The sequence below is a fragment of the Vulpes lagopus genome, chromosome 1, assembly GCF_018345385.1.
Source record: "Vulpes lagopus strain Blue_001 chromosome 1, ASM1834538v1, whole genome shotgun sequence".
Taxonomy (NCBI): domain Eukaryota; kingdom Metazoa; phylum Chordata; class Mammalia; order Carnivora; family Canidae; genus Vulpes; species Vulpes lagopus.
This window is the reverse complement of record NC_054824.1, coordinates 132,281,795-132,299,013: the sequence shown is the minus strand read 5'-3', so window position 1 is coordinate 132,299,013 and position 17,219 is coordinate 132,281,795. Positions and strand designations below refer to the sequence as shown.

General features: G+C 42.3%; 1 protein-coding gene across 1 annotated transcript in view; it reads right to left on the bottom strand.

Annotated features, from left to right (window-relative positions):
- Positions 1-643: 643 nt before the first annotated feature.
- MOCOS (molybdenum cofactor sulfurase) overlaps positions 644-17,219 on the bottom strand; it is a 53,506-nt gene continuing 36,930 nt past the window's right edge. Inside the window, exons 11-15 of the mRNA XM_041745887.1 lie at positions 16,750-16,871; positions 11,354-11,459; positions 8,030-8,168; positions 3,088-3,192; positions 644-835 (exon numbers count right to left, since the gene is read on the bottom strand). Coding sequence (XP_041601821.1) covers positions 704-835; positions 3,088-3,192; positions 8,030-8,168; positions 11,354-11,459; positions 16,750-16,871 — 604 coding nt within the window. The 3' untranslated portion in view covers positions 644-703. The remainder of the gene's footprint in view (positions 836-3,087; positions 3,193-8,029; positions 8,169-11,353; positions 11,460-16,749; positions 16,872-17,219) is intronic.

Genomic DNA, 17,219 nt, shown 5'->3' with positions numbered 1-17,219 from the left:
ACGGTGACAGATGGTAGCTACACTGGTGGTGAGCACAGTATAACATACAGGGTTGTTGAATCACTCTATTGTACACCTGAAACTAACATTGTCTGTCAACTACACTTAATCTAAAAAAAAAAAAGTAGTGATCGAAAAAAAGAGCAAGAGAGAATTATAATAGGAAAAAAAAAAACCTCACCTGGGGTGCCTGAGTGGTTCAGATGGTTAAGTGTCTGCCTTTGGCTCAAGTCATGATCCCAGGGTCCTGGGATGGAGCTCCCTGCTGAGCAGGGAGCCTGCTTCTGTCTCTCTCTCTCTGTTCTCCCTCTGCTTCTGCTCTCTCTCTCAAATGAATAAATAAAAAAAAGAAAGAAAGAAAGAAAGAAAGAAAGAAAAAGAAAAAACCTCATCTAAATAAAGTTATCATACTTAAAACACATAGGGGAAGATTGCTGGGTGCAACATAGTCCCTGTGCTGCATTTGCCTCATTAGTAAGCACAGAGGCCTCAGAACATTCCTTCCCCCAGCATGGCCAGTGCACACGGGAAGAGTAGGAGCTCCACAAAGCCCACAAGAGCTCTCTCTACCCTCAAGAGAACTCTCCTTCAAAACATGGAGTTCTACTGAACCATGTGCCAATCTGAATAAAAGCAGACGTCATTGTAAAAGAGAAACTTTAATTTATGCTGAAAAAACTTTTTAGGAGATAACATCCTGATGTTAGTCAGAAGCAGGTAAATCAGGGCATTCTGCATTTTCTTTCAACACAGGACACACCTGAGATCCTACAGACAGGAAACATGGGGAGGATAAATCCAAAGACATATGCATCAGGTACACTCCGAAGTTCACCTGTGAATAAGACAGTGGCAACAAGCTCGATTATTTGAGCAGTTGAAATAATTCTGTAAATAATAATGTTCAATTAAAATCAAGACAAATCTCAGGGATCCCGGGGGGCTCAGCGGTTTAGCCCTTGCCTTCGGCCCAGGGCGTGATCCTGGAGTCCTAGGATTGAATCCCACATCAGGCTCCCTGCATGGAGCCTGCTTCTCCCTCTGCCTGTGTCTTTGCCTCTCTGTCTCTGTCCCTCTCTCTCTCTCTCTCTCTGTGTCTCTCATGAATAAATAAATAAAAATATTTTAAAAAATAAAATAAAATAAAGTCAAATCTTTAAAGACATGTCCGAGAATCTGCAGTGGGAAACAAGAATCCCAATTTCAGACACCAAGGATTCTCGTTTAAAATGTCCTTTCCTGGGAGCCTGGGCAGCTCATCAGTTAAGCATCCAACTCTTGATTTTCGCTCAGGTCATGATCTCAGGGTCATGAGATGGAGCCCTGAGTCAGGCTCTGTGTTAAGTGTGGACTCCACTTGGGATTCTCTCTCTCCCTCTACTTCTGCCTCTCCCTTCTCCCCACCCCCGTGATCTCTCTCTTAAAAATACATACATACAGGGCAGCCTGGCTGGCTCAGTGGTTTAGCACCACCTTCAGCCCAGGGCCTGATCCTGGAGACCCAGGATGGAGTCCCATGTCGGGCTCCCTGCATGGAGCCTGCTTCTCCCTCTGCCTTTGTCTCTCTCTCTCTCTCTAATAAATAAATAAATAATCTTTTAAAAATACATACATATATACATACTATCCTCTCCTAATAGTCACCCCACACCTGTTTATTGCTGGACCCATTCTTTTTTTCTCCTTTCTCTATACCCTGAGCTTCCAGTAGGAGGACTTGCATCTTGCTCTTTGTTTCTCACCACTGTCAGGCCAATTTCTGCTCTGTTCCCTGATGTAAAAACTATTTTGTGAAAATAATAGCAAAACTCTGCATTTTCTTTGTTGTGATTTTTTTTTTTTATATCATGTAGGTTAAGTTCTCCAAACTCTCTAGGATAAAGATGGAAAGTCCACAATAAAGAGCTGTGTGAGTCTACTCAAAGTTTGCCATCAATGCAAGTGAGCCAAAAAGGACCTTTTGGAGCATGTGACATGCTCCCAGAGCTGTTCATTGCTGTGATAACATCAGCTGGATGTCCCCATGTTCCAGGCCTCAGGCTAGAGGCTGAGGCCAAATTAATTCCTTAAGATTTGTGCACATGTGGGTGAAGGGTACACAAGAATTCTCTGTACTCTCTTGGCAATTTATCTGTAAATCTAAAATTATTCCAAAAATTATTTTAAAAAAGAAAAGATGTGTGCACATGAGAATTACAGTGATTCTAAGAAGTATTATTTCCTTCCATGCCCACCATCCCCTCTCCTAGCACCCTTGGCATGGCAGGCCCAAGGTCCCCACACCCCCAGGGGAAATGACTTGCCTCACTGAGCACATAGACATGTTGGTAAAACACTCAAGTGCAGACCATATTTATCCTGTACCTGTAGGGAGACTGTGGCAATTACATACTATGAACAAATCCCAGTTTTGGAGAAACACAGGAAACAGTGCAGAACATTTTATTATGAGTTAACTTTCTAACTTACTATTGGAGAGAGATTAAATATTTACATTATTTCAGTTAACTTTCAAGAAATGCTCCATGCAGGCTGACTACTTACCTGGCTTCCTATAATTCTTGGGAAACAAAACCAGAAAGTACTAGCCTAGACACAGATCTTCCTAAAGAATCAATCTGTGAGAAATTCAGTTTCTATAATCTGGCCTCCACAAAAACAATATTTGGGCATATGAACCCTCAAGATGATTTACAGGCTTCTGAGAGAAGAATTTACTGAATCTGTGCAGCTCCACTACTTACCAGGGGGGCATTTTACTCTCATGAGACATCCATGGAGAAGAAAATAATGATCAATACAAAAAAATTACTTTGCTTATTTCCTTATTTCTTATTTACACCCAATATCACTTTAATGAAATTTGACAGCATCAAAAATACACATAATAAGACCCAAAATAGTAAGGAAGTGATAGAAAGGAAAAATAAGATGGGTTCGTGGATGAGGTCAGAACCTTAATGGTAGCCCATCAGCCTTAGGATGTGTCCCTACTTCTAAAACTTAACTCAGCACTATTACTCAGAACTGGTGTGGATAATGAGCCAGGATCTTAAAACAGGTGCCATGGTTCACAATCATGCTTACCTTTCTCTCGCGCCTCTCAGAAAGCTTTTGAAAAACATTTTGGTTTCGCTGCCCAGTTTGCTGGTCGATGCAGATCATCTGGCATCTGTGACAAGGCCCCGAAACCTGAGAGGTGAGAAGGGAAAAGAGAGTGTTGCCATGAAAATGACCAGACACTCCTGCTGTGCAGGTAGGAAGCTGAGTCCGGAAGACTGGTTGTAAGACGTAGAGTCTCCAGCCCCACTCACACACAGAAATGCTCAATATTCTAACAGCAAAGAGCCAGAAAGTGGCACCTCCTCAGGTCATTGGTCATCTACTGAAAGGCTCCCACCTCAGGGCTTTGTAGAGAAAAAAAAGAGGGGTTGTGAATCTTGGATGGCTTTCAAATGAATCCTGGGGATCCTCCCAGGAAGAAAAAAAATAACTGATTGGAGGGGTAAAAAGGGAGAAGATCAATACCCAGCACTGAGTCCTCTGAAAGAACCTTACAATGTCTATGCCCTTTGACCCAGAAATTTCATTTCTAGGAATTTCACCTAAGGAAAGAACCACAAGTACAAACAGATTCACATACAAGGATCCTTCTCACATTACTTGTAGTAGGGAAAATCTGGGAGTGTCTTAAACATCAAAGAGTAGAAAAGGATGGCCACACTCCATGTATGTATCATGCAGGTATTAAAATTACCTCTATAAAGGGCTTTATTTTTTTTAAGATTTTATTTATTTATTCATGACAGACAGAGAGAGAGAGGCAGAGACATAAGCAGAGGGAGAAGCAGGCTACCCACAGGTTGCCCCATGAGGGACTCAATCCTGAAAATCCGGGATCAGGCCCTGAGCCAAAGGCAGCGGCTCAACCGCTGAGCCACCCAGGCATCCCTATAAAGAGCTTTAAATGAAAGGGGAAATATTTACTTTTATAAGTGAAATAAGCAGGAAACAAAACATATATATGTGTGTGTGTGTGTGTGTATATGTGTGTGTGTGTGTGTGTGTGTGTATACACACACAGTGTCTTGACAGGGGTCATACCATATGGTAGAACTTCTATTATGCTTGGTCTGCCATGAACATGAATTGCTTTAAAGCGAGAAAATCTCCCATAAGTGTTAACACAAAAAAAAGAAAGTATGCACTCAGCGGTGACAAGACGCTTCTTTTGTCTCACATATAAAAAGAGCAAAGGCACTTGATTTTCTCCTTTGCTCCTCTGCTCACCCATGGGCGCAAAGTAAGCACTGAAATCAGAAACAACTAAATCTGGATGTGTCTTGGCCTTTCCTATCCCTCGCTCCTGGCTGGTGGGCACTAAACCAGGGGAAGCGTGCCCTCACCGTGGTGCCGAAGTCAAGGTCCACAGGCCTCCATAAGCAGCTGGAGTGCGCTGTACGGGCCTCTGCCCAGCACTTGCCTCAATACTGGGTAGACCTACGACCTCTCAAAGCCCTATTTCCTCATCCAGCCCCTTAGCTTGATTTGGTGATTTCTAAGATGTCAAGCCCAGGCCTGGCACTTAGTCATGCTCAAAAGTGGAAGCTCTCATTATAACACACAAGAATCCCCAAGATGGAACAAGACTTCCAAAAGATCAGAACACTAAGCCCTCCAGAATCAAATACAGAACATTTTACCTTCTCTGCCTAGAACATTATGATTGCCAGGCCAGGCTCCCTCTGACTCTGCAGAGCCATGTCCCTCAGAATAGATGTCCCACAGAAGGGATGTCCCACCAGCCCCGGGCCCCAGCGGCCACCTGACAGACAAGACTTGAAGTAAAAATCCTGTCACTTTGGTGAAAAGACTCTCTTAAGACAGTTTCTCAAGCTGGCAGAAGGAAAGATATTTTCCAGGCACTTTTTTCAAACACCAAGACAGAGAAATCAACTTTCTTACAAAACTGTAATTTTTGGGACGTCTGGATGGCTCAGTGGTTGAGCGTCTGCCTTCGGCTCAGGGCATGGTCCCAGGGTTCTGTGATCAAGACCCATATCGAGCTTCCTGCATGGAGCCTGCTTCTCCCTCTGCCTGTATCTCTGCTTCTCTCTCTCTCTTTGTGTGTGTCTCTCATGAATAAATAAACAAAATATTTTTTTAAAAAACACTGTAAATTTAAGCTTTTTTTCTAGTACTCTTATCCATTGGGATTGTAAAAAATTGTTTACTAGCATACAGGTTCTTTGAAAAATAACTCAAATGATACAGAAGCTTTAAGAAATGAGAAAGCACTTAGCAGTAGCCTCTCTATCCATCCTCAGAGGCAAAGGCCACTAACATGGCTGTAGGTCACTCCAGACTGCAGCTTATAGCTGGACACGACACCCCATGCACCTGCATAGCACACTCACTGCACTCTGAAAGACCACTGAGTTTCCTCCCTGTTGGCATCACTCCACAATACATCTTGGACATCCTTCCATGTCTGTACAGAGACGACCCCATCCCTGAGCTTTGCAATGTTCAGGATGGCCTGGCATTCCTGGGAGCTGATGTTCTTCACTGTTCTACAAAGCCATGTCAACAGTTTCTAACTCTTTGCTGTTATCAATAATTTTGCAATAAAGGTCTTAATCCACATAACCCTCTTTGAGCTCTAACGTTTTTTGTTTTTGTTTTGTTTTTTAGCATCAATCTCCCTAAATGTGACTCTAAAGCCAACACATATCCAAATTTCTATGACCTGATGATCCCCAGTGAAAATTTACTTTTCAAAAGAGATGTGCTTGGGATGCCTGGGTGGCTCAGCGATTGAGTGCTTGCCTTCAGCCCAGGGCGTGATCCTGGAATCCCAGATCAAATCCCACATCGGGCTCCCTGCATGGAGCCTGTTTCTCTCTCTCTGCCTATGTCTCTGCCCCTCTCTCTCTCTCTGTGTGTGTCTCTCATGAATAAATAAATAAAATCTTAAAAAAAAAAAAAGAGAGAGAGATGTGCTAAAGCTTTTTGCATTGCAATGGCCTCAGCCTGAGTATTAGCAACAGCAAACGTCTTTTAAGCATTTAGTTTTTGAAAGGCACAGTACTAACTATAGTTTATACTTTTTAGTGTCTGCACAGGACCACATTGTGTGAAGATAACATAATTTATTTAACCAGTCTCCCTTTTTGTGCATATGTAGGATAGCCTCCAATTCTTCATATTTAACATCATAAGCACTACAATAAGTAAGTTTGTAACATAGCTCTGCATACATGTATTACTGTATTTTGTAGAATAGATTTCTACCCGTGAAAGAATTGAGCCAAAGGGCAGGCATAGTCTCACTTTTATTAATGAATGTTTATTAAGTGACCTAAAGAAAACAGAGCATCTCATAAAAGTTTCTTAAAGAATCTTCCCTGTATGCACATCTCTGGGGTACCTGAAGAGCCACAAGTGCTATGGTTTCTGGGTGAGTTTCTGACAGTGACAACAAACTAGTTCTAGTTCTTTCGTTATCCTCTTCTTTTCTTCCTTTATTTCTCCCTCCTCTTCATTTATCAAACAACATAGATTAGCACCTACTCAATATCAGGCAGGATACCTAAGAGCAAGTGTTTTAAAGACATAACACAGACACAGCAACAGGAAATAAGAGGACACCAGGAGTCAGGGATAAGGGGGTGGGTGGGGGAGGCGGCAGTAAGGCTAGTGCCAGTGAGAGGTCTGTGGGAGTGAATGTCACAGAGAGAAGAGATTGTTTTTTTCAAGAGGGAGCAGCTGCTAGGATAAGAGGAAGTCTGGGGAGTTAAATGGATAAAAGAAGTTCTCTAGGACATTTTAGCGTCATGCAGATTGAACCACCCTCCACAACCTCAGACCTCTGACATTCTTCAAAAGATTTATTGTTTTAATTTACTGCTTTTCTGGATATTACAGTGGTGTCCCTTCCAAGTGCAGAGCCAGGACACAAGGTAGCCCAGTATAGTCATTATACCATTGATTAATAACACTACTATCAAAATAATTTCATGCCCCCACTAAAGAACTGGGCACATTCTGTGCAGATGCCCTATCCTTCAGTCCCTAGCTATTCCTTATCTTTCCTGTCAATTCATTCTCTCAACAATTACTGAGCACTGACTCCCAGCCAGGACTGTTCTGGGCCCTAGAGGGACAGCAGGGAACAAAGCCTACTTAAGCCCCACCCTTGTATGCCCTGAAGGAATAAGCAGGTAGTATGCGGACTCCAGAGTTTTTCAAGGAAGTGATATCTGAGCAGAGGTCCTGAAGTGGCGGCAGGAAGAACGTGCCAGGCCTAAGGGACAGCAGGGACAAAGGTGCTGAGACAGGACGCTTGGCCTGTTTAGAGAGTGGAGAGAAGGGTGGTATGTAGGGGTGAGGGCTGGCAAGCTCGGAGAGGTTGTAGAGGTCAGAGGGCTCAGGGCTCTGGGGCCCTTATTGGCTCCAAGAAAGAATGCAGGTTTTAACCTAAGACTTCCTCACATCTTCCATGCCCATTGCACAATTTGGGGAGCTCAGAGCCTGGGGAGAGACAGCAAGCCATGGCTTTGCCTCTGACTATGAGCTCCTCCACAATGACCAGTGAGGCCAGAAGGAAGAGCGTAGGAAGAGGGTGGAGTGGCCATGGGCACTGAGGGACCGCTAGGCATCTGGGACCTTCTCCACCAGACAGCAGTAAAGTCCAACAGGTTTCATGAGAATAAAGTTCTCATAGACACAGCATTCTAAGAAAACAGAATCTAAGCCTGAACATAGTGAGGGGGTGGAGGTGGCACTGAGCTTGCAATCACCTGTATGGGGCATATTCTCTCTGCCCCATGAGAAACTAACTGTTGCTGTCCTCGTGGGGAATAAACAACAGATCCTTCCCAGGGGAGTCCCAAAATGTAGATGTCAAAGGATTCTCCTTTAAGAGTCAAAGAGAGGCATTCCCGCCTACCACCACCCTGGCCTTAGATAAAGGTCAGTTTCCATTTGCAACCCTTGAGGAAGGGTAACTGAACTTCCCTCAACTCACCTGGAAACGCAAGGAACCAATAGAGATCTCATCCCACTTCTCTTCTTCAAAAGCCCTTGTTCCATTGGTAATAATATTGGCACGGAAACGTGAGATGAGGTCTTTTATTGGGAGTAACTCCTCTTTTCCATTCTCATCACTGTTTAAGACATACCAAAGGGGGGGTGGGGAAGTGAGGAGAAGTGGGTAAGTGCATTGTTTTATTTATTCAACATTTCTAGCACTTGATGCCTGACTTCATCAACTGCACTCTGGCCTGAGGCCTAGATGATCAGAATAAGCATCTGCCATGAGTATATGGCCAACAGACACCCATCTGTTTAATAGACCTTGATGGTGTCCCCTGGGAGATAGTCCCATCTCCATGAAGAGGCCTACTAGAGGCAGCACAAAGGTGAGTAGATCTTAGCAGGAAAGCTGAAGGATTCTGAAAACCAAGTGAACAGGGTCAAGTGAACAAACATCTATGAAAATACCAGTTCTATGAGGTGAGTCCAGACAAGGCATTTAAAGAGTGTCAATAGGCTTAGTTACCAAGGACCTAAAATGTTGCGAGACCTCATACTCTTTTTCTAATATCATAAAGCAACAGGTATCTATGGGAGGTTTTAGTATTTATTTCCTATAGAGAACAGACTGGTGGTTACAAGAAGCAGGCATGGGAGCAGTCGAAATGGGTAAAGGGAGTCAAAAGATACAAGCTTCCAGTGCTAAAATAAATACATTATGAAGATGTACAGCATGATTACTATAGTTACTACTGTACTGCCTATTTGAAGATTGGTAAGAAAGAAAATCTTTAAGATTTTCTCATCTCAAGTTCTCATCTCAAGGAAAAAATTTGTATGTGGTGACAGATGTTAATTTGACTTATTGTGGTGATCATTTGTTAATATATACAAATAGTGAATCATTATATTGTACATCTGAAGCTAATGTAATATTGTATGTCAATTATATGTCGATAAAAACAAATTTACTTCTTAACTTTTATCCTGTTTGCAGTTTTAACTAGCATATGCTATATTTGTAATTCTTGTTTACAATCTCTGCTTATTGCCACGAGGCCCCATACAAGGGCTCTTGGCACCTCCATGCACCCCCTCCCCCAAGTGAAAAAGCACTGAAAAAAAGCATTTAAAAACTTCAGCAAAAGAACACACTGTATGATCCCATTATACTGGGTTCAAGAATAGGTGAGACTATCTCTGGTGAATGAAGTCAGAATAGTGATGACCTTTGATAAGGCTAAGAGGGGATACAAGGAAAGTTTCTGGTTTACTAGAAATGTTCTCTATTTGATCTGGGTGGTGGTTACATGGGCATATACATCTGTAAAAATTCATTGAGCTATGTCCTTATTATTTTCCTGCTTTGTTGTGCCTCAACAAAAAATAAATAAATTTTAAATTTGGGGGGGGGGGATCCTTAAGTATGATTGAATGTTCCCTGGAAACAGAACTGAAAGTCTCTAGTGGAGGGTAAGGCTATATCTCAATTCCCTTCCAAACAGGGAATGGTGTGTGAAAAGCTGGGAGCCAGGAGAACCACCTCTAGCTTTGCCCCTATGTATAACTCCCATGACTGATGAACTGAGAACTACAGTTTCCTCATCTGAAATGCAAGAGCTAGCACTTTCCAGTCCTAAAATCCTTTGATTCTGGATTTACCCTCCAGGTTACAAACCTTTCTTTTGTCCTCTGTAAAAAGAAAAACTGTATGTTTAAAAGCTAATGTGGTCAGCATATATAACATAGAGTCTGTCAGATTTGAAAGTAGAACAGAGATACAGCAACCAGAGCCCCTAGAGACCCTCTCAGGTACTAGGCACAGGCTGGTCCTCTTACCTTCTCTGCCTACTTGCTGCTTGTCAGCCCAGCATTAAACCAACTGGTAGGAAACATGGTCCCCTCCTGGTAGGAACCAGGACTGCAGCAAGCCTGTCTCCATCTCCTAGTTTTCCACACAAAGAATCCTAGAAAACTGCTGACCTGCCCTCCCCAAGGGCTCTGAGTACCTGAGGAGAAGTGTCACTCTGTGCCAGGCTAGCTCAGTGAACACCCAGGGCCCATGCGCTTGGGCTCTTATGAACCCAAGGAGGGTGGGCTGGGCCACAGCCAGGGAACTGTGTTGTATGTTTTTGCCAATGACTATAAAGAGGAATTACTACAAACAGTCCATCTTTGTCATTTTTATTAAGCTATATTTGTCCATGTTTGTGAGTATGCACACATGTGCCCAGGACCACATGGCATGTGAGAGTTACAGGATCCCTGGCTCATGGTGACAGACATATACACACCCCTCCTAGCCTGTGGACCAGGGATGAGCAGTCCATCCAGCTCTCACAAAACAATGGGGTAATTCTTTTTGCCCTAATTGTCTGATTACCTTGAGACTTCAATTTCCTCTAAAGAACAATGAAGGGAGTTGAACTAATCCTTTCTAGAGCTGACCCGCTAATATGTCAGGCCCTTGGAAGAGCACTGGATGGGAGCAGGCAGGCAATCATGTAGGTTCTGTCTGATGATACAAACAAATAATATCTATAGTTACAATTTTAAAAGCTTTCATAATCACTCTTCTTTTCACTCAAAATGACTGTGGAAGTAGGGCAAAGCTCCTAGGGGACAGGGAGTAGTAGAGGGCAGGCAACGAAACTGGGTCAAGTTCAATTCAATTAGAGCAAATGTTAAGAGATGGAATGACTGGGGTGCCTGGGTGGCTCAGTCAGTTAAGTGTCTGCCTTCAGCTCAGGTCATGATCTCAGGGTCCTGGGACTGAGGCCTGTATCGGACTCTCTGCTCAGCCAAGAACCTGCTTCTCCCTGCCTCTCCCCACTACTTATGCTTCTCTCTCACTCTCTCTCAAATAAATAACTAAAAATTTTAAGAGAGAGAGAGAGAAAGAGAGAAGGAGGGAGAGAGAGGAAGGAAGGAAGGAAGGAAGGAAGGAAGGAAGGAAGGAAGGAAGGAAGGAAGGAAGGAAAAAGAAAAAAGAAAGAAAAGAAAAGAAAAGAAAAGAAAAGAAAAGAAAAGAAAAGAAAAGAAAAAGGAAAGAAAGAAAGAAAGAAAGAAAGAAGAAAAGAAAAGAAAAAAAAGAAAAGAAAAGAAAAGAAAAATAAAAACTTAAATTTAGGGTTGACTAAGCATCATGAAGGCATCAAGAGAGATGTGGGAACTGGACTTTAAGGGCTTTGCAACTTCTCAGGGCCTCAGTCTCTCATCTAGACTCCATGACTCCCCAGGTAGGTGCCAGGCTCAGGCTCACTCCCAGAGTCAAGTGGTTACACATGTCTGCTATGCCCAAGGCAAAAGGTCTTACCTGGCATTTAATTGCTGCTGAAGCTCCAAAACACTGGATCTGTTTATCAGCAAGTACTGTGCTTCATTCACCAGAGAAAGGCTGGCTGTTGTACCAGCAGGCTGATCTAAAAGTGATGGAGTATTTTAAAAAGAAGTTGCAATATATGGAAATAATCTAAGTATCTATCGATAGATGAATGGATAAAGATGATGTGAGATATACATATAATATTATATATATAGATATATATATATAATATTATTCAGCCACAAAAAAGAATGAAATCTTGGGATGCCTGGGTGGCACAGTTTTTTAAGCATTCAACTCCTGATTCGGGCTCAAGTCATGATCTTGGTGCTATGAGACTGAGCCCTGCATCTCTCTGCTAGAGATTCTCTCCCACCCCCTCTACTTCTCCACCTGCTCACATTCTCTCTCTCTCTCAAATGAATAAATATAATCTTAAAAAAAAAAAAGAATGAATGAAATCTTGCAGTTTCTGACAACATGGATGGAGCTTGAGGGCATCATGCTAAGTGAAATAAACCAGACAGAAACACCATATGATCTCATTTATATGTGGAATCTAAAACAAATAAAAACAAAACAAAACAAAATAAAAAACAAGCTCATAGTTACAGAGAACAGATTAGTGGTTACCAGAGGCATTGAGGAGCGGGAGCAAGATGGATGAAGGGAATCAAAAGATAGAAGCTTCCAGTTGTAAAATAAATACATCATGGGGATGTAATGTACACCATGGTGACTGTAGTTAATAACACTGTACTGCATGTTTGAAAGTTGCTAAGAGAGTAAATCTTAAAAGTTCTCATCACAAGAAAAAAATGTGTTAACTATATATGGTGACAGATGTTAACCAGACTTATAGTGGTGACCATTCCTCAATATATACAATATCGAATCGTTATGTTGTACATCTGAAACTAATATGTTATATGTCACTTATACCTCAATAAAAGTTTAAATAAATTTAAAAAGAAGAGTTGTTTTCTTAGAATGCAAATGAATCATGCTTCCATTAGCTTGCATTTTTAAAAAGTAGAGACTATTTCTACAAGGGAAAAAAATAGTGCCCTGGAAATAATAAAAATGTTCCAAGCACATCTGGCTCAAACCTCCCAGAAACAGAAAGAAAATGAGCTCCTAGAATACTGTTAATAACCCAGAAAAAAAATAATAATAAAATGCTGAAATTGGTCCAGCAAAGAAGACCTAGATGCAACATTTAGGGGAGAGATGAGAAGGAGACAGGGATGGGCTTCCCTAAGACAGTCGAAAGAAGCCACAGGCCCAGGAAGATCTTCTGAATCCAGTCAGGGATTTTTCTCCTTAGGAAAGTGTATGATATTGACTTTAGAAATAAACAGTACAGGGGCGACTGGGTGGCTCGTGGTTAAGCATCAAACTCTTGTTTTCAGCTCAGGTCATGATCTCAGGGTCATGAGATTGAGTCCTATGGCAAGGTCAGCTCTCAGCATGGAGTCTGCTTAAACTTCTCTCTCTCTCTCTCTACCCCTACCTCACCCAGGTGCATGCACATGTACATTCTCTCTCTGTCTCTAAAATAAAAAGAGAAAGAAAGAAGAAAAGAAAGAAAGAAAGAAAGAAAGAAGAAAGAAAGAAAGAAAGAAAGAAAGAAAGAAAGAAAGAAAGAAAGAAAGAAAGAAAGAAAAGAAAAGAAAGATAGTTTTAAAACAACTGAAGGAAAAAAGTAGAAAACTAGTAAAGGAAAATATCAAGTGTGCCCAGAACTGCTAGCAGCTTCTGTCAGCCATTTGTTGACTGGCCATCACTGTCCTTGCACAAGATGTTGAGAAAAAGAATGAGCCGGGCTAAAGCCTAGTTAGCTGTCTCCAAATCAAATTCGTGGAACCCAGTACACAAAAATGGATACTTTTATGAGAATTGCTTTCCATACCCTCTACTCCCATAGGTCATCTTTGCTAAAATGGCTGTGGTCAGGAAATGGGAGGTGGAATCCCAGCCCCCTCCACAAAGGCCCTTCTTGTAACTTGCAGGAGAAAGGCTCACTCACCTCTCCCAAGGTGCCTTGCCACTGGGGGCTAAACCCCTCCAGGGTAGAAAACAAAAACCCCATTCAAAGCCCTGGAGTCTGTGCAGAGAAAATAAAAGTCTCTAAAGCGCATATGAATGAGCCTCCTGTAGGTAGGATGGGTTCCTATTCCTCACTCTACACAAAACTGCCCAATCTAATTAAACAGCCAAGTGCTGGATGATTCAAGTCATCCTAGTGTGAGATCCCTGTGCTTTGGTCATGTGCCTCAGAAGGAAGGTTTGAGTGACAGTGCATTAACCAAATCCCTTTCATCCCCAGCTTTGTATTGACTTAAATAAAGTTTTCCAGAGAAGAACCAGTCCTGAGCACCAGCTACTCTAGCCACAGTGACAGTCATTCTCGGATATGGGAATTAATTGGGAATTAATGGTGGGAGGGGGGAAGGTCTGGCATCTCATTAAGAGATTAAGAGATTCTTTTTCAACAATGTTCTATTTATATTTATTAACTATTTTTCAAAATTTATGATTGCTTGTGTTGTTTTGATAAACCGTGTACTATTAAACACTCAACCTAGGGATCCCTGGGTGGCGCAGTGGTTTGGCGCTTGCCTTTGGCCCAGGGCGCGATCCTGGAGACCCGGGATCGAATCCCACATCAGGCTCCCGGTGCATGGAGCCTGCTTCTCCCTCTGCCTGTGTCTCTGCCTCTCTCTCTCTCTCTCTCTGTGACTATCATAAATAAATAAATTAAAAAATTAAAAAAAAAAAAATTAAACACTCAACCTAGAAAAAAATCTAACACTTGGACTTTTATGATGACAGTAAACTTGAAAAATGTGTATACATTTCAATTTATATATTATTATAGTTTCAGATAAATATGACAGTGACAAAGAAGATTTTCAAACATGAAATATATAACACTAAAATAAAATTCTGTCAAGAAAGTGGAAAGGAGGGACGCCTGAGTGGCTCAGTGGTTGAATGTCTGCCTTTGGTTCAGGGCATGAATCTGTGGTCCCAGGACTGAGTCCCACATCGGGCTCCCTGCATGTCTCTGCTTCTGTCTGTCAGGAATAAATAAATAAAATCTTTTTTTAAAAAAGTGGAAAGGAAATATAAGTTGAAGAAGGAAAAGGAAAAAAATAAAATTTCTGACCATTAAAAAGCAGTGTGCCCGTGTGTGTGTGTGTGTGTGTGTATATATATATATGTGTGTGTATATATATATATATATATATATATATTTCTAATGGATACTCTTGAGAATCAAACCACTAAATATCAAGATTCTGTTGGACAGTTTAGATGACAATGTAAAAATGTACAAGGGGGTAGTGTAACTCTAAAAAAGTTCCTCTCAGGTGTACTAACCTAAAAATGTTCCTAAGACCAGTGGCCTTGACCATCAGAGACCTCTCCACCATGAGTGGCATCCTTGAAGTATATAGTATTCACAAGCTGACACTCCCTGGCACTGTATCTTGCCGGGGACAGACTTCCCTCTGCACCTACCTCTGCCTCACCCAGGTCCCCACCTCCCACTAGGACAGTCACTGCTACCTCCTGCCTGGCCCCTGTGCTTCCCTCACCTCCCTCTCTGATGCAGCTTCCACGCCACACCAAGGTTGTCTTTCTAACACATGTGGCATCACGAAACTCATCAGCTTAGAGTTCTTCAGTGCCTGCCCCCAACCACAAGACAGTACTCACTGGCTCCTCAGCCAAACATTCATCTCTTCTCCCCAGCTCTGCCCCAAGGCTCCCCTACCCACATTCAACCCTCCCAAACCCTTCTCTGGGCCCATGAAGTGCCAAGGCCTGCCATACTGTTCCCAACTCACCTTCCTGCCTCTTTTGGCCTACAAAACTCCTATCTCATGTTAAGATGCAGCTCCAAAGTTACCTCTTCCTTGAAGCCTTCCATGATTCCCTCCAGGTGTAAAGGATGCCTCCCCCACACCCATGCCCTTTCTGTTAGTGTCACTGTCTACTGGTAAGCCATTGCCTCTACACTTAGGTCTCAAAAGACCACAACCATTGCTTTGTAATCTTGGCCAGCCTCCTGAAGACCCAGTTGAGCCCCAGGTGGACAGGAAGTATAGGAATGATGGAGATATTCCATCAGCTCATGTCTATGGTGGCCCTCGTCCTGCCACCATAGACATGCATATCCCTACTCACAGAAGTGCCCATTTCTCTCTCCCCTTTCACCATGTCTCTAAGCTTGCCCATGCCCAAACACCACAGCCCACCCCCTCAATAAGATGAACATACATTTATTCCTCTTCTCCATCACACAGCAACTCAGATTGCTAAACAGCTTATGATATAACAAATTGTCAGCACTTGTAAAAGTGCAAATAGATTATATCCTCCCAATCCTCTCTCGATCATACATTTTAAGGAACTCATGGTTCACCTGTGCAGGTCTCTAGACTCGATCACTGGTCCCTATACTGTCAAAATGCTACTCGGATTTACAAGCCAGTCTCTCTGGGAGCTAATAACTAAGCCAGGTCATCCCTACACAAATCAATAAAGTGGCAATGACTCATCCATGCATTCATTCATCTGGTATTTATTGAGCAACTGCTATGTGCTAGATGCTGTTCTGAGCACTGGGGATGCAGCACTGAACAAAGCACACAAAAACTCCTGTCCTCTCAGAGCTTACAATCTATTGCAATCTCATAAACAGAATAACTGAGTAAAATGCATGGTCTATCGGATGTGAAAAGTACCACACAGAAAAATAAAACAGGGAATGAACTGGAGAGATTCAGGTAGAGGCTCTGGTTCTAAGGAAAGCAGTCAAGCAAGGCTTCCCTGAGAAGGTGACACTTAAGTAGACACCTGAAAATGATCTCTTCTTCCCACGTGGTACTGTTAACTTTCAAATACTTTCTTCTTCTGCTGTCTTAATTCAGCTAACAACAGCTATGGCAGGAAAAACTGTCAGCACTTTTACAAGTCGAAGGAGTTGAGGTCTACAGCAGTTGAGACATCATGAGGCTTAACATTTGCCAAGCTCTCAGAGCCATGTGGTGACAGAGTCAAAACTAGAAACCAGGTTTTCTCATTTCCACATACAGTCTGAGGACATAGCAAGTTACCAATGCTTGTAACCCAGTAAACCTGTGCTTCTAAACATGGAGGACTGAGACAGAGTGCTTGTCAGAGGTGAAGCAGCTGGCTGGAAGCCCACCTCCCCTCCTCAGGGTCATCCTGGAGACCACACGTGGTCCTGCAGACCACCCTGCTTTCTGTGCATGAGTAAGTCGCCCTGTAAATCCGTTTCATGGGCTGATTTTGATGTATGCCAGAGTAAACCCAAGCTCCTGTCACCTAAGAACCAACCCAAAATGTGATACCTTTGCCCTGTCTCTTTGCACTTCTTTGAAACTTTGAACTTTGTTTGATCAGTTGACATGGACGGCCAAAAAACCTTGACAACCAGCTTGAAATTTTTTCTCCACAATTATAAGTATTTACCCTGGAAAAATAAAAGGAAGGGGTGGTGAATATTACTTAGCATTCCTTTAATTTGATTTTTATTTGATTAAATAATAATCTAAATATCAAAAAAGTTGGATTATAAAATATAATACAATATTATAAATATAATGTAATATAATACTGAACCATAGAGAGAGGAAAGCTTTAAGTGACAGTGTGCTCAGGAAGCTGTGGGGATATGCTCAAAACATGGGAAGACCTGAAGTCTAGGGCTTGTGCAAAGCTTTCAGATCAGATAAAAGCTTTAGAAGTTCCTCTTGAAAGACCTTGTTTAATTATAGCTACTGAATACCATAGAGCTTAGAATTTGAGAGCTTCCAGAGCA